The sequence below is a fragment of the Budorcas taxicolor genome, chromosome 19, assembly GCF_023091745.1.
Source record: "Budorcas taxicolor isolate Tak-1 chromosome 19, Takin1.1, whole genome shotgun sequence".
In the NCBI taxonomy this organism is placed as follows: domain Eukaryota; kingdom Metazoa; phylum Chordata; class Mammalia; order Artiodactyla; family Bovidae; genus Budorcas; species Budorcas taxicolor.
The window spans coordinates 61053539-61071559 of NC_068928.1; the positions used below are offsets into that span (position 1 = coordinate 61053539).

General features: G+C 53.0%; 1 protein-coding gene across 2 annotated transcripts in view; it reads right to left on the reverse strand.

Annotated features, from left to right (window-relative positions):
• The window catches only part of ARSG (arylsulfatase G), a 69742-nt gene that overhangs the window by 35593 nt on the left and 16128 nt on the right, over positions 1-18021 (reverse strand). For both annotated transcript variants that reach the window (XM_052657093.1, XM_052657094.1), the window contains exon 2: positions 17268-17925. In XM_052657093.1, the coding sequence (XP_052513053.1) occupies positions 17268-17485 (218 nt within the window). In that variant the 5' untranslated portion in view covers positions 17486-17925. The remainder of the gene's footprint in view (positions 1-17267; positions 17926-18021) is intronic.

An 18021-nucleotide genomic window follows, 5' to 3' on the forward strand; every position in this document is an offset into this window, starting at 1 on the left:
GTTGTCTGCCATGTGAGAAATTAAGTACCCCAAGACTGCCTGGATGGACTGGCCGTCATAGCTGCTGTGGTCCATGACCCCAGCTTAGGTCATTGGCGTCTAAACACCACGCGTTCGAGCGAGGCCACCTGGACCTCCCAGCCCAGCCATCTGGCCGCTGAATCTCCCCAGAGTGGTCTCAGTCAACACAAGGCGGAAAAGAACTGCCCACTCAAGAGATGCTTGAACGTCTGACCCCGGGCATCACGAGCTACAATTTGGGGACGGCCTATGACTCAGCAGGTCAGCATCCGGGCCGAGATGGCGGGACAGCAGCCCTCCCCCTTGGGCCCCCAGCCCGGCACAGGGTGGGCAGCACCCGGCGCGTGCAGACTGGGTGATGTCCCCGCCCTCTCTGCTTTCGTGAACACGGTGAGTCTTGCTAAACAGACCAGGCCTCGGCTCCAGAAGATGGAGGGATTCCCGGACACCACGTTTCACGGGGGCACACGGCAAAGAAGGGATAGCAGCCCCCAGGGGCAGAGACGTGCCCTGTGAGGCCCCAGCCCTGCCGTCTGGAAGCACTGAACTAGGCCTGCGGCCACGCTCTTCAAGCAGGTGAGCGATGCCTCCACCTGACAGAATATGGGCAGAGGCTCCCGCACCATGGTGTCCATGTGCCGGGTGCACCCGCCCTCTGTCCCCAGGGAGCCCGGGGCCCCGGCTCTGCCTTCACACCCAGCCAGCACCTCCCTCCTGACCCTCTGTCCCTTGTGGCTGGAAGTTGCCTCCCTGCCCTCCCGTCATCGCTGGGCTCCCAGCGGTTGGCAAGCACCAGCTTCCCTCAGAGCATCACCACCTGCCTGCGGGTCGTGGCTGGACCACCACCTGCTCGGGAAGCCCGCGGCTGCCGGGAGGCAGGGAGGCAAGGAGGGGCGTCCTCGAGATCTTCAGAGGGGCGAGGCCCTGCCAGCTCCTCCACCCCAGCGTCCAGCCACCTGCCTCCTGAACCGCAAGACAAGGCACTTCCAGTGTTTTAAGCCACTCAGTTTGCGGGGCTTGGTTACCGCGGCTCCTGGCAACGAACACACCACACTACAGATCCCCGAAGTTCACCCAACAGGACAGGGTCCTCGGGCACCTCCCAGCCCCACCTCTGCCTCCCCTCCACCGCAGGCAGCTCGCTGGCCGACACCTCCCTCGGCTGGAGCTCACCCTGCACACCCGGACTCTCTTCCCACCCTTCCGACCTAACCTTCAAAGCCCACCACTGTCACAGAAGCCAGTGAGAGTCGCTCAGCCGTGCCCCACTCTCTGGGACTTCATGGACACCAGGCTCCACCATCCATGGGATTCTCCAGGCAAGAACACTGGAGTGGGTTGCCACTCCCTTCTCCAGGGCATCTTCCCGATCCAGGGATCGAACCCGCGTCTCCTGAGCTGGTAGGCAGACTCTTCACTGAGCCGCCGGGGAAGCCCTTGCCGCAGAGGCTCTTATTCCCCAGGAGGAGGACCTTCACCTTGACTTCTGGGCTCGGGAAGCTTCCTCGCGCCTGAGTGCACACACTGGTCGGACAGCACCTAGGCACTTGCTAACGGGGGTGCCCTGGGGTTGTGGACACCTGCTCCCTGCCCCCACGCCCGCCCACCCAGACCTGGGCCCAGCAGAGCAGCACAGACCCCTCCCTAATGGTCGGACCCATGACCCATGACCCGAGCATGGCAATTCAGAACCCAAACCTGGAATCTTCTTCTCTTTTCCCTTTTTTCCCAAATTCTTTTTCTTAATATATTTTGTCCAGATATAGTATTCTCTTTATATATATTTGATTTATTTACTTTGGGCGCTGCTAGGTCTTCATTGCAGGCCCAGTGCTTTCTCTCGCTGCGGTGGGAGGGCTCCACACAGGGGTGGCTTCTCTTGTGGAGCACAGACTCCCAGGCACCAGCTTCTCTCAGAGCATCGCCCCCTGCCCACGGGTCTAGGGCACACGGGCTTCAGTAATCTTGCTCCCGGGTGGAAAGCTCATGCTCTGTAGTTGGGGCGCATGGGCTGAGTTGCTCTGCAGCATGTGGGATCTTCCTGGACCAGGGATCGAACCCGTGTCTCCTGAATTGGCAGGTGGATTCTTTACCACTGAGCCACCAGGGAAGCCCCCCAAACCTGGAATTTTCTGACCCAGAGAGAGAGGAATAGCTCTTTCTTCCCCCTGAGTCTCAAGCTACAGTGATATAATCCCAGAAGGGCAAGGGGCTCACCACCCACTGTAACCTGGAGCCTGAAATATTGGCTTAAATGGCCCAGAAGGGCAAACCAAAGAAGAGGCCTCTCCAGAGTCGGGTTCACGAGCCGCAGCGGCGCCCCTTCTGTGCTGGGGCTGCGGGAGTCCCGCTGTCACACGGCGATGAACAGGCACGGGGCCTGCAGAACAGCGCCCAGCAGCAGCAGGTCGGTCACTGCCCCCGGGCTGCACATGGTTCCGGCTCGGGGGTGGGCAATTCCAGCAAGCGCTCCTCAAAAATGTGGCACAGAAGCTGAGACCGGAGTGTAAATATCCAGCCTGCTCTCTACATGTGAGACTGTTGCTGCTTTTCAGATGGGGCCATTGGTGCCATATCTTAGACTCCACGCGTGTGTGTGCGCTAAGTCGTGTCCGGCTCTTCAACCAGTGATCCTCTCTCAGTGGCATTCAACTCCGTGCAACCCCATGGACCATAACCCACCAGGCCCCTCTCATGGAATTTTCCAGGCAAGAATAGTGGAGTGGGTAGCCAGGCATTCCCTTCTCCAGGGGGTCTTCCCCACCCAGGAATCAAGCCCAGGTCTCCTGCATTGCAGGAAGATTCTTTATCATCTGAGCCACCAGGGAAGCCCAATTAAGAAAAATAATAATCCACTGACTTGATGCGAGCTTGTCTTATGATACTAGAAAGAGCCTCCACTGAGACTTCCTGGTGGCCCAGTGGGTAAGACTCCAAGCTTCCAATGCAGGGGGCTCGCGTTCAGTCCCTGGTCGGGGAAGTAAGATCCCACATGCCAAAAAAAAACAAAACACATAGCTACCATTAATCAAGTGGCTACTACCCTAATCATATTACATATATCATTTCAAATCATCAGAATTCCATTTTACAGATAAGGAGGGTAAAGCAGAGAGTGTAAGTAACCTTCCCAAGACTATGCAAGCTGGCATGAACACAGAGGCGTCTTGCTCTGTCTAATCCCTGTTTCATATCAAAGGCTGTAGACCCAGAACCCCCTGGTGGTCCAGTGGCTAAGACTCTGCACTCTGAGTGCAGGGAGCATGGGCTCCATCCCCGGTCAGGGAACCAAGATCCCACAACGCGACCAAGACCTGGCACAGTCAAATAAACACATAAATAAAAATAAGCATTAAAAAGAAAAAAAAACAAAACAGGGTTGGACGTGGGAGGGAGGCTCTGGAGGGAGGGGGCATATGTATAACCGATGGCTGATTCATGTTGACGTTTGGCAGAAACCAACACAACATTGTAAAGCAATTATCCTCCAATTAAAAATGAATAAATTTTAAAAAAATTTTAATAAAGACTGGAGATCCCTACACTTGGGAAAGAACAGAGCTGGAATTTGCACCCAGGCCTGTCCACACCAAATTCCACATTCTTCCCGTGTCCCTTCCCACCCTGGAGGAGCCCAGCAGCTGGGCTGGTCCACAGAAGGGACGACCCTAGAATCACCCAGACACCAGGCACTGGTCTGGGTCTCATGCCCGCTGCTGCCCACCCTGCCGGCCCGACTCACAGACACACCCCCCGTGTGAGCGACCCCCGGATGCCCATTTCCCAGCCGACGTCCAAGGGCAGACAGAGGAACCAATGTCAGCCGGGCCAGTGTGTCTTCTCCCTGAACGCGGGAAACCAGAGTCCAGAGTTTCCTTGAGGGGTGAGGAGCTAATGAGCACAGAGAGTTCACGTGGGGCACAGCAAGGGTCCTTGGTCGCTAAACCTAGGCTACCCAGGCGGCTCAGTGGTAAAGAACCCGCCTGCCAATGCAGGAGACAGGGGTTCAATCCCTGGGTCGGCAAGATCCCCTGGAGAAGGAAATGGCAACCCACCCCAGGATTCTGGCCTGGAGAACCCCATGGACAGAGGAGCCTGGCGGCCTACAGTCCATGGAGCCACAGAGTCGGACACAACTCAGCAACTAAACAGGAAACAGTTGCGAAACTGAGGGGACTTTTCCCCACTGTGAGCTGACCTTTGCCAGGGGGTCTGGAATGCCCCAAGGCAGCAGTGACCGCCATATCTTCTTGCCAGGTGCTTGCACCCAGTGTCTGTGTCCTCCAAAAACAGGTATGTTGAAGCCCTTCCCCCAGAGTCATTGTGTCTGGAGGTGGGGCCTTGTAGAGGCAATTCCCTTTAGATGAGGTCATGAGGGGGCTTCCCTTGTGGCTCAGCTGGTAAAGAATCTGCCTGCAATGAGGGAGACCCAGGTTCGATCCTGGGTTGGGAAGATCCCCTGGAGAAGGAAAAGGCAACTCACTCCAGTATTCTTGCCTGGAGAGTCCCGTGGACAGAGGAGCCTGGTGGGCTACAGTCCACAGGGTTGCAAAGCGTTGGATGTGACTGAGCAGCTGAGCACACCGGAAAAGGAAGAGTTTTTCCTCTGCTCCACGTGAAGACACAGTGAGAAGGCGGCCGTCTGCCAGCCCGGAAGAGGGGCCTCACCAGAGCCTGACCCGGCTGGCACCTGGGTCTTGGACTTCCCGGCTTCTGGAACTGCGAGAAATAAATGTCTGCTGCTTAAGCCATCCATTCGGTTGCGTTTGTTACAGCAGCCCCAACTGACATACCCAGGCAGTGCCCAAAACACTTGTCCCAGGTGGATGCCTCTCTGCTTGCCTGGTTTTACCTACCAACTGTGCTGAGTGGTCTCTCCTTGAATATGCTCATACCATCCTCTTGGAAACGCTCCGGCACATTCCTGTGGAAGGGTGTCACTCTGCGGGACTTCCCTGGTGGTCCAGGGGCGAAGGCTCTGAGCACTCAGTCCTGTCTGACTCTCTGGGACCCCATGGACTGTAGCCCACCAGGCTCTTCTGTCCAGGGGATTCTCCAGGAAAGAACACTAGAGTGGTTGCCATTTCCTCCTCCAGGGGGTCTTCCCGACCCAGGGATCGAACCTGAGTCCCCTGCGTTGGCAGGCGGGTTCTTTACCACTGAGCCGCGAGGGAAGCCCCCACAAGGGTTCACTAGATCCCAGGCGCCACAACGAGACCCAGAGCAGCCGAATGAATAAAAAAGTGAACGTTTATTTTTAAAAAAGGAACTCTGAGTTCCTCCCCAGACTGCAGGTTCTGTGAGGACGGGGCTTCAAGGGGTCACTCCAGCCCCAAGCAGAGCGCCTCGAGTGACGGTGCTGCTCCAGCAAAATGAACAAGACTTGAAGAGAGAGGCCCCGGTCATTTGATTGGAAAAAGCACGTTACTCCATTTTCCACATAATCGCTTAAGCGAATAGTTTTAGGGTTCAATTCCTTCCCCACTGGGAGTTAAAGTTCATAGCTTAACTCTCAGCAACAACCTCATGTCCTTTATTTCCAAGTCTTTGTTTGATAAGCCCTGGCTGCACCTCTCCCGGCACAAAAAAATACCTGCCAACACCCCACGCAGCCCGACGCACTGACCTCCAGGTCGCCTTCCCCCTCCCAGCCTCTGTCTCCGTTTGGCAGGGACTCATTAATAAGCAATAAAATGGTCTTGCTCTTTGGAAAGCTTCCTTTGTTTTTTCCCAAATCTTTCTGGGCAGGCTTGGGCCAGTTCACCAACAGGGGTCCTAATTAAAGCCTGAATCGACATTGTAAAGCGGAGCCAGAAATACAGAGCCAGACGTTACAGCAGCCTGTGAACAGGAAAATCAACGCAAATTAAGACACAGCCAGACAGAAACCAAAGCAACTCGCCATTGCATCAATTACTCATGTTAGAATCGGGGAACGTGAGCACAGGAAACAGCCTCGAAAGCCCCAGAGAGATATAACATCTCGAAGTGAACCGTGTCCAGCCTTCGTTTATAGGGAATTTTAACTAGAGGACGAGCCCTGCTCTTTCAACTCTCTAAATGGCTGTGTGACTGGAATAAAAGCTCTCTGGGCTCCATTCATAATTTAAAGGTGTGGAGGTGGAAATCGGCTTTAACGACCATCTGCGGGTGAGCGGCGTCTGCGTGCAGAGGGACAGAGGTGGGCAGGGGACCTGGGAAAAGGCAGGAGCAGGACTTCCATGGACTCGGTCAACTCAGCTGCGACACTGCTGCTGTTCACTGAGAAGGATGCTAAGTGGGACCACTGAGCAACCATAGGCAGGCCCTTTGAACTGTAAGCAGGGACTTCCTTGGTGGTCCGGAGGTTGGGGCTTTGTGCTTCTAATTCAGAGGCACAGGTTCGATCCCTGGTTGGAGAACTAAGATCCCACAAGGGGTGCAGTCAAAAAATAAATAAATAAATAAAAGGAAATGTGGCAGCAAACAGCCCACTTGGTGTGTTTTGCTGACTCATCCACCCCTCCATCCAACCACCCTCCATCCATCCATCCATCCACCCCTCCACCCCTCCACCCCTCCATCCATCATCCACCCACTCATCCTTCCATCCATCCATCCCATCCACCCACCCATCCACCACTCCATCCATCCACCTCTCTATCCAACCACCCCTCCATCCATCCACCCATCTACCTCTCCATCCATCCACCGCTCCATCTGTCCACTCATCCATCCATTAACTCACCCATCCATCCACCCATCCATCCATCCATTCATCCACCCATCCACCCCTCCATCCATCCATCCATTCATACATCCATCCACCCATCCACCCCTCCGTCCATTCACTCACCCACCCATCCATCACTCCTACTCTTATTCTTTTCCAAAAAAAGTCCCTGGCAGCTGAGCTTGGTATGATCCTTGGCAAGTCTCCCATTTCCCTTCCACACTCACCCACCAGGTACTCAACAAGATGGGCACACAACTTATGGCCTGAATGTAGCCCATCTTGGCAACTGTTCCACGTGAGTTTGAGAAAGATGTATGTTTTGCAGTTGTTCAGTTCAGTTCAGTCGCTCAGTCATGTCTGACTCTTTGCGACCCCATGAACCGCAGCACACGAGGCCTCCCTGTCCATCACCAACTCCCAGAGTTTACCCAAACCCATGTCCATTGAGTCAGTGATGCCATCCAACCATCTCATCTTCTGTCGTCCCCTTCTCCTCCTGCCCTCAACCTTTCCCAGCACCAGGGTTTTTTCAAATGAGTCAGCACTTCACATCAGGTGGCCAAAGTTTTGGAGTTTCAGCTTCAACATCAGTTCTTCCAATGAACACTCAGGACTGATCTCCTTTAGGATGGACTGGTTGGATCTCCTTGCAGTCCAAGGGACTCTCAAGAGTCTTCTCCAACACCACAGTTCAAAAGCACGAATTCTTCGGCACTCAGATTTCTTCACAGTCCAACTCTCACATCCATACATGACCACTGGAAAAAACCATAGCCTTGACTAGATGGACCTTTGTTGGCAAAGTAATGTCTCTGCTTTTTAATATGCTGTCTAGGTTGGTCATAACTTTCCTTCCAAGGAGTAAGCATCTTTTAATTTCATGGCTGCAGTCACCATCTGCAGTGATTTTGGAGCCCCCAAAAATAAAGTCAGCCATTGTTTCCACTGTTTCCCCATCTATTTCCCATGAAGTGATGGGACCGGATGCCATGATCTTCGTTTTCTGAATGATGAGCTTTAAGCCAACTTTTTCACGCTCCTCTTTCACTTTCATCAACAGGCTTTTTAGCTCCTCTTCACTTTCTGCCATAAAGGTGGTGTCACCTGCATATCTGAGGTTATTGATATTTCCCCTGGCAATCTTGATTCCAGCTTGTGCTTCTTCCAGCCCAGCGTTTCTCATGATGTACTCTGCATAGAAGTTAAATAAGCAGGGTGACAACATACAGCCTTGACGTACTCCTTTTCCTATTTGGAACCAGTCTGTTGTTCCATGTCCAGTTCTCACTGTTGCTTCCTGACCTGCATATAGGTTTCTCAAGAGGCAGGTCAGGTGGTCTGGTATTCCCATCTCTTTCAGAATTTTCCACAGTTCATTGTGATCCACACAGTCAAAGGCTTTGGGCTAGTCAATAAAGCAGAAATGGATGTTTTTCTGGAACTCTCTTGCTTTTTCCATGATCCAGCGGATGTTGGCAATTTGATCTCTGGTTCCTCTGCCTTTTCTAAAACCAGCTTGAACATCAGGGAGTTCACGGTTCACGTATTGCTGAAGCCTGGCTTGGAGAATTTTGAGCATTACTTTACTAGCGTGTGAGATGAGTGCAATTGTCCAGTAGTTTGAGCGTTCTTTGGCGTTGCCTTCTTTGGGATTGCAGTTGTTGGATAACAGCAAAGCATACATTTCTACAGTTGATAGAAATAACTTTACTGAAGCTTCAAAAATTAAAATTAAAAAGATGGGCACACAAGCATCTCGGGGCTTCCTAGATGGACACTTCTGCCAGCCGCCACCGCAAGCTGAGCCATCCTGGAGACACACCCCCTGCCCTCCCAGCCACCAGTGTGTGCCACGCGGTGAGTTGGAATAGCCCATCCAAACGTCGTGGGTGACTTCAGTGCTCAGAGCCCTCAAACATGTGAGGGGCGGCCCTGCAGCAGCTGCTCCATCCACAGGTCCTCCACCAGCCTTCACACTCACTACGGCAGCCGTCCTCAACCATGAGATTGCCAGCCAGACCCAGCAGAGTGCGGGCTGCATATCGTCTGGATGGATCCTCAGCACCGAGGACAGTGACGCTGGGGGCGGGGCGGGGGAGGGCCCGTATGGATATTTGTAGAGAGAAGGGGCATCTTTCAATGCTGGGTCTCTGCTCTTGCTTCTCCCGCCACCTCCAACTTCTTTCCTCCCCTTGCTAGCTAATTCCTACTCATCTTTGCAGTCCTAACCAGTAAGCTCCAGGGAGTCCCTTCCAGCTCCCCTCTGGAGAAGCGGCCTTTCTTTCCTGTGGTCCCACAGCTGTATCTTTCATGCGCTTCTCGCCCTGGGCCTTATTGTTCGAAAGGTGAGAAACCCAGCGCGACCTTTCTCATTTGCGCCTGTGAGATGTATTAGTGATATGCTAATTCTGTGCCCCCAGAATGTCAAGCCAATTACATCCAACTCAGGTGATAAATGCCTCAGGGGTGGGAGATGCTTCTGGAGTTCCTGCTCTTCCTTCTGCATGCTAAAGGCTGCCTTTCCTGTCTTGATTTTCCACCAGACTGTAAAACCCTCTTAAGGGCAGAGCTGGCCGGAGCCTCCCAGTGTGACTCATGCTGGGCCCTCAGCAGAGATTCGGTGTTGGGAGACTTAACAGCAGGACCACTGCGCTGGCTGGTGCTCAGTTCAGTTCCTCTTCTCTGAGACTGGCTGTCACCAAGACCAGCATGTCTCTGCATGTCCCCGTCTGCTACACAGGCATAAAACCAGTCTTCACCTTGTCCCCGTGGACTGGCAGGCATCACATGGTGTTTATGCCCATTTGGTGCACTGCCTCAAGGACAAAGAAGTAACCCCCCCATCCCGCGACGCTGAGGATTTACAAAGGGAAGACAGAACGGGACATCCCAGAGCAAACAGCTCAGAGTTAATGGTGAAGCGCACAGGAGGAGAGGATTTCTCCCTAAGGAGGGCCCTCCCCCCTGGATTGCTGAGTTTTAAGGTCAGGGGCAGAGTAGAGAAGGCTGGAAGGGGATGCCCTGGTAGGGGAGGGTCTTTCTCTGGCTGATATAAGTGTCCCTCAGAAAGTCCCTCCTGCCCTGGCTCTCGGGCGTCTATCAGACTCCCCTCTCCTGCAGTTTCCAGCACCTGCCCAGGTCCTACAACCTCCCCAAAGCAGCAGAATGGCTGAGAAGGCCCTGAGAGGCAGCAGAGCACGTGCGTTTCTGCCAAGAGTCAGTTCTGGAAAGAGAAGTCACACCCCAGCTTTGGAGTGAACTTGAAACCGTGCACCTCATTCTGAGACTTGAACCCACTGGCCAGGGCACAAGCCGAAACCCAGCTTGGGCCTTGAACACACCTGGTCTCCCGATTAACGAAGCTCAGGTTCTTGATGTCTCATGGCAGAAGAATTCAGTGAGAGACAAAGTGATAGGTAAGAAGGGGGTCTACTTAGAGAGAAGCACACTCCACAGACAGAGTGAGGCGGTGGAGAAGGTGAGTGTGGCTCCAGGGGATGGGGGGCTGTCGGTATTTATAGAGGTGGGTAACTTCACAGGCTAATCAGAGGGAGGAACATGCCAGCTATTTTGGGGAAGGGGTGGGGATTTCCAGGAACTGGGCCACCGCCCACTTGTTGACCTTTTGTGGTTAGCTGTGTAACTATCATGGTGCCTGAGGGTGTGTCATTTAGCTCTCTGCGTGTTTCAGTGAGTATATGCCGAGGTGCAAGAGCTAGCGGAAGCCAGCTGGCCAGCCATCTTGGGCCCATTGGGTTCCAATCAGCTGGTGTCCTGTCCTCAGGCTGCGTCATTCTTCTAAAGGTTGTGCCCTGCCCCCTTCTCTCCTGCTTCAAACCGACAGCTCAATTCATTCCTCACCAGGGCCGTTTTTAGAAACAGCCTCAAGCTCCTGGGGGCCTCTGACCTTGCAGGGGTGACCGCTGATCTCAGATTCTAAGTCACTGCCTAGAATTCGCAGAGCAGCAGGGACTTGCCTCAGAAGGAAATTAAGGGCAGAGAAGGCAAAACAGGGAAGACGAGAAGGCAACTGGGCACAGTTAATAGATTACAAGGGAACCTACAGAAGCCAGCATGCTTACCAGGTGCCGTGACCTAAACCCCTATGCTCGCTGCGGCACTGTCTACAGCAATCAGGCCAGGAAAGCAACCTGAGTGTCCGCTGATGGACCAAAGGGGACGCGGTGCACACGCGCAGTGGACTCCTACGCAGCCGCAATAAGGAATGAGCTCTTCCCATCTGCAGCTGCATGGATGGATGCTATCCTTAGTGAAGTAAGTCAGACAGAAAAAGGCAGCTACTGTATGGTTTCGCGTATATGTGGATTGCAAAACAGGAAAACAGATGAACCAAGACAACAAAACTGAGAACAAACATGTTCTTGCCCAAGGGGAGAAGGAATGAGAGAAATGGGTGAGGAAGATGAACAGGGACATATTCCCAGTTTCAAAATAAACGAGTCATGGGAATGAAATGTACAGTGTGAATAACACAGTCACGAATTATGTCGTACGTCTCCATGGTGACAGACGACCACCAAGAGGATGCTTGCATAGGTCACAGAAACAGCTGATCCCTGCCTGTGCACCAAGAAATAACAGAGTCTTGTAGGTGAATTACGAAACCGCGCGGGGGCCCTGTGGGGCCCTCCCAGGCATGAAAGCCTTTCCACGTCCCCCATTTCTTATTTGCAGAAAACAGGCTCCACTCAGCCCCTGTGACCTTCCCTGAGTTCCGAACATGTTAGTGCCAGTTGCTCAGTCACATCCAACTCTTTGCGACCCCGTGGACTACAGCTCACCAGGCTCCTCTGTCCACGGAATTCTCCAGGGAAGAAGCTGGAGTGGGTATCCATTCCCTTCTCCAGGGGATCGTCCCAACACAGGGATTGAACCGGGGTCTCCTGCCTTGCAGGCAGATTCTTTACCGTCTGAGCTACCTGGGAAGCCCCTAAGTTCTGAAGGTCAGATTCAAATAGCTGCTAATCAGGGAAGCAGGGGAACTGCATGGACCATAGTCAGACTGAAAAAGAAATGAATGGGGGCCTCCCTGGTAGTCAAGTGGTTAGGACTCCAGGCTCGCACTGGAGGGGTTCCATCCCTGGCTGGGGAACTAAGAGTCCACAAGCCTCAAAGTGAGGCCAAAAAGAAAACCAAACCAGAAAACAACGGTTGACGACTAAGCCACATCCCTCAGCCGCCCCTTCCACCTGCGCAGCACACAAATCCTTTGTCAGCTTCAAACGGAGGAAAACTACCGAGATTCCAATCCCCACCCCCTTCAACAGCTGCCTTCCCTCTTCCTGGCAAAGCCAGCCCAGGCCTTGAAGGACACTCTTGGCAAACTCCCCTCTCCCACCCAGCCCTTAACGAGAAGGCTCTCGACGGGAGGATGTTGATTCCGCCACTCACTAACTCTGTGCCAGTTATTTGACCTTGAGTCTCTCACCTGTGGAAGAAGTGTAGCCTCGGGTCGTGGCAAGAACTGAACAGGGCAATGCCCAGGGCCTGGCGCCTGGCAAGCACACAGGACGGGTTAGTTACTATTATGGCAGGTTCTGGTCCGGCATGCATGGTCCACACAGATTCCCTGGGGCCTCCCCTGGGTCTGCTCTCCTGCACAGTTCTCTCTCAGACTTCACAACATGCAGAGAAGCCAGTTCATATGGACAATTCAAACGTGTACTATTTCTAAGAACAAAAACCACAGCTAACGTATCTCCAGTTGCTCTTGGTGTTTAGTCGCTAAGTTCTGTCTGATTCTTTGCGACCCCATGAGCTGTAGCCCGCCAGGCTCCTCTGTCCGTGGGATTTCCCAGGCCAGAATGCTGGAGTGGGTGGCCATTCCTTTCACCAGGGGATCTTCCCATCCAGGGACTGAACGCGAGTCTCCTGCATTGGCAGGCGGGTTCTTTACCACTGAGCCACCAGCGAAGTCCGTATATCCACACTGTGTGCTGCGCTCAGCCACTCAGCCGTGTCTGATTCTTTGCGACCCCACGGACTGTGGCCCGCCAGGCTCCTCTGTCCATGGGGACTCTCCAGGCAAGAATGCTGGAGTGGGCAGCCATGCCCTTCTCCAGGGATGTTCCCATCCAGGGACTGAACCCAGGTCTCCCGCATTGCAGGCGGATTCTCCACCAGCTGCGCCACCGCTATATACCTATCCTTCTTTGGTAAAGGTTACTGGAGTGTGGTTGCTTTACAGTGTTGTTAATTTCTGCCCTCAGCAGAGCGACTCGGTCACACACGCTCATTCTTTCTCACATCCTTTCCCAGTGTGCTGTCACAGGACACTGAAGGCGGCGCCGTGTGCCCCACAGTAGGGCCCTGTTCACCCATTCTACATCCCCTAGCTTGCATGCCCAACCACTTCTTCCCTTCCTTTCAGACACTCTTTTTCAGACTCTTTCCCGTGATGGGTTATTACAAGACGCTGAATATAATCCTCTGTGCTGCACGGCAGGTCCTTCTCATTTACCTGTTTCGTATACACTGTTGCGTATCTGCTAATCCCAAACTCCTGACTCACCCCTCCTCACCTTTCCCCTTCGGCGACCCTAAGTTTGCTTTCTACATCTGTGAATCTGTTTCTGTTTTGTAAACAAGCTCACTGGTGTCAGTTTTCTCAGATTCCACGTGTAAGTGATATCGCATGGTATCTGTCTTTCTCTGCCTCACTTCACTTGCTATGACCGTGTCTGAGTCCATCCTCGTTCCTGCAAATGGCATTATCTCACTCTTTCACGCATGCATTTACTTTTGGCCGTGCCCCCTCGACCTGTGGGATCTTGGTTCCATGACCAGGAATTAAACTCTCACCCTGTGCAGTGGGAGTGAGGGGTCTTAACCATTGATCCACCAGGAAACCCCGATATTTCATTCTTTCTCACGGAAGCCAGCTCGTCTATAGTAACTGGTTGCCACAATCCTAAGAAACGAGCACACGGAAGAAAGGGAGATGACAGGAGAGAGAGTTTCTCAAGTCCCCCTTGGCCCCTGTTTGGCAATAAGTGTTCTTTCTGAGAGTCACGGCTCCCCACCAGCGGGGAGCAGGCAGGCAGGGAAAAGCCTGCAATGAATCAACCCTGGCCTCACAGGAAGTGCGCTTTCCTGTCAACAAAGTGCAGAGTGAAAAGCTGTCGACACAGGCGAGGGCCCCGTCACAAGGCTGCGACAGCCAGGAGGAAGGGAGGAGAGCCCCCCCAAGTGCGTGTGCCTTTGGTCCCCGAGAGGCCCTTTCCGCTGGGGCTGAGCACGCAGGTGGGGACGGCTCGCGAGGAGAGCCCGGGGCCTCACAAATCTCGGTTTAAATAAGGGGCCACATACTTCCCCACAAACCCACTCGATGTGGAAAGCAGAAGTCCTTGAGCATTAGGCAACCCAGTTCCCGCTGAGGCTCTGGTCAATGCTAGGGATTAACTCTCCCTGGGGAGAAAAAGAAAAAATCTGACATGAAAAATCTAGGCTGACATTTCAAAGCACCTGGAACTCCTGAAGCCCAATTATTGACGAACAGATATTTATGAACTGTCTCCTAGGCGCCAGGCACAGTGCAGCTGTACAGGCGAGGAGGGCAGACGAGGCATTTCTCCTCCTGAAGGAGCTAGAAGGGGTCTGCATAGCCTCCTGCGGCTGTCGTAACAGACCACAAACCGCGGGGCCTGCAATTACAGAAACTGATTCACAGTTTGGGAGGCAAGAAGCCTGAAATCAAGATGGCGCAGGGCCGATTCCTTCTGCAGGTTCATCAGGAGAGCCCATCCCAGGCCTCCCCCCGGGTTTCTGATGGTTGCCTGGCAACCCTTGGGGGTACCTCACTCCCGTCTCTGCCTCCATCTTCACTTCACCTTCTCTTCTGCGTCCTTTCCTCTTCCTGCAAGGACAGCAGTGGCTGGGCTGAGGGCCACTCTCAATCAAGTAAGACGTCACAGGGATCTTTAACTAACGACATCTGCAAAGACCCGATTTCCAAATATGGTCGCATTCTGAGGCTCTGGGCAGACGTGAATTTGGGGCTGATGCTTTTGCACCCAACACAGGTGGTCAGCTGGTCAAGCAGCCACCATGAAGAGCAGCAGAGATGATGTCAGGTACACCTGAGACAGCCAAGTAAGCCGTCCCGAGGACCCCACGTGGAACTGGGAACCAGATGGTGAAGGAAACCAATTAAACAGCAGAGGAAAGTGGATTGGACCATAAAGTTGGACCATACAGAAGGCTGAGCACTGAAGAATTGATGCTTTTTAACTGTGGTGCTGGAGAAGACTCTTGAGAGTCTTTTGGACTGCAAGGAGATCCAACTAGTCCATTATGAAGGAGATCAGACCTGAATATTCATTGAAAGGACTGATGCTGAAACTGAAGCTCAGATACTCTGGCCACCTGACGTGAAGAGCCAGCTCACTGGAAAAGACCCTGATGCTGGGAAAGATTGAGGGCAGGAAGAGAAGGGGACAACAGAGGATGAGATGGTTAGATGGCGTCTGCGACTCAATGGACACGACTCTGAGCAAACTCCAGGAGATAGTGAAGGACAGGAAAGCCTGGTGTGCTGCAGCTCATGGGGTCACAGAGTCGGACACAACTTAGCGACTGAATAACAACAAACAAGTGAAAAGTGTACCAAGAAAAACTGATCATCATCTACACAGTGGATAACCCACAAGGACCTACTGTGCCGCACAGCGAACGCTGCTCAACACTCTGCAATGACCCGCATGGGAAGAGAACCTGGAAAAGAACGGACAGACGTGCAGGTATAGCTGAATCACTTTGCTAGATACCTGAAACTATCTCATTGTTAATCAACCATACTCTAATACAAACTAATAGTTATATTTAAAAAAGAGTTGGACAAGACGAGCAACCGAACAACCACGAAAGAACTAATTACATAGATGAGGATTAAACAGAGGGAGAAAACAGCTGAAGGCACGGAGGGGACCATGGCTGGTCCAGCAGGAGGGGCCCTGCGGAGGGCCAGGGCAGGGGATGGGCTGGGTTTGTTCGCTGCTCGTTGGAGTTCAGATTTGATCCTTAGGGTTACCAAACGCCTTTGAAGATGTTTCTAGAAACTTCCTCTTGGCCAAGGGGAGGAGGATGGATGGGAGTGAGCGACACCGGATGCAGGGACCACAGGGTCCCTATCTCAGGGAAAGCTCTAAGCACGAGGATGCTCGTGGGTGAAACTCCAGAGAAGCCCGAGTGCTGTCCCAACAGGCCGGCGGGGGTGATTCCCCACCAGAGGACTTTAACCCTGACAGACGGGATCCGGCCAGTCAGAGCAACATCCACCCAATAAGGAAAACCCAAAGTCTGGAAGCCCGACACTTTTCTCAGTCCCACTTTCAAAGAGGGGAAAGCTGCATCGGAGCAAAAAATTTATAAACACTTGGACTGGTTCAGATACTCACCCCTCTTCCTTTCCACGGTCTTCAGAGTTAAGTGCGCCATGCATGGGCCATAAATCCTGTCAGCTCACAATTAAGTCCTTTGGCCTTTGTGTGCCCCACTGACTTTCAGTCACTCTCCAAAGGTCACCTTCTCCCTTAAACTTCCAGGCTGGGGTCCGCACCCTCCCCACAGACTCCAGAAACTCCTGATGCAAGCCTGTGGACTAGACTGTAACCTGTGCTTTCCTTCCAACCTGTCTCCACTAAGAGCCTTGAGGGCAAGGATTTTTATCTTGTTCACCTTTGTGTTTCCACTTCCTAATATACACACACACAAAGTTAGTGTTATCAGAGTTCCGGCTTAGTGTGCTCACTGCTAGGGCCCTGAGTTTGACCTCTGGGCAGGGAACAAAGATCACAACAAGTTGAGGTGCACAGCCAAAAAAAAAAAAGTATTATTGGATAGATGCATGCATAGATGGATGAAGGGATGGAGGGATGAATGGATGAAGGGATAGGTGGATGGATAGATGGATGGATGGATGGGTGGATGAAGGGGTGGATGGATAGATGGATGGATGGATAGATGAAGGGGTGGATAGATGAAAGAATAGATGGATGGATGGATGGATGGATGGATGGATGGAAGGATAGATGGGTGGATGAAGGGGTGGATGGATGGATGGATGGATGGATGAAGGGATGGTTGGATGGACAGATGAAGTGAAGGATGGATGGATAGATGAATGGATAGATGGATGGACGCAGGGGTGGATGAATGGACAGATGAATTGATGGATGGATGGATGAAGAGATGGATAGATGAACGAATAGATGGATGGATGGATGGATGAATGGATAGTTGGATGGATGGATGGATGGAAGGATGGATGGATGAAGGGGTGGATGGATAGATAGATGAATGGATAGATGGCTGGCTGGATGGATGGATGAAGGGATGGATGGATGGATTTCTTCATGATGCTGTACTGGCTGAAAAACCGATTCATCAGTCAATTAATTAAATCAACATGGACCCAGCAATTGCTCTCTAAGTGATTTTACACAGCCCCCTTCCCCCAAAGAGTCAGGATAGGACATCCAAAGAAATCTGGCTTGGCACCCCCAGCACTCACCTCATTCCTTCTGCAGCTATCTTGTCCAGGTTGGCAGTGTCCTTCGTGCCTGCCCAGTTGGCTCCCAGGTCACCCCATCCCATGTCATCCGCCAAAATGATCACGAAATTCGGTTTCTGGCCTCTTGTTTCCCCACTGAAGCTAAAATCCACAAGAGGATAAAGACATCCCAGGAAACTCAGCCCCACCAACAAGACCTTTAGGGAAAGCCAGGCCATGGTGATCGGGGAGGATTCCGAGCCTGTGGAGTGAGGCGGTGGGAGAGTTTGCCGGGAAGACACAGGGGGGTGATGGGGATGCCTACAGGGATGTTGGGGGCTACAGAAGCGAGGCCCCCACCTGGAATCCTAATTCAAGAGTCAGGAGACTCCAGCCCCGAAGGAGGCTTTCTCCAGCCCAGCCCTGGGAGGCGGCGGGCAGTGTGTGGCCGTCAGACCACAGTGTCAGCAGCTGCTCTCGGCCACTTGGGAAACGACCCCTCAGTTCAGGGCTGTGTGAGCCGGAGCACAGGCCGTGCAGCTGTTCAGGGCTCCAGCTGGCGAGTGCGGGACAAATGCTCGCATCTGTGAAACACCTGGACGGTCCAGAAGCCACAGTCCTCCCCAGTCGAGTTTCTGAGTTCCAGATGGTGGAAGGCTTCGTGTGTCTGTAAGGTTTCCTGAAAGAACAGAAATCGACAAGAAAACAGAGTTAAAGCTGCCAGTGCAGCTGTGTTTTCTCAGTAGCTTAGGAAATAATCACTTTCCCATGCCAA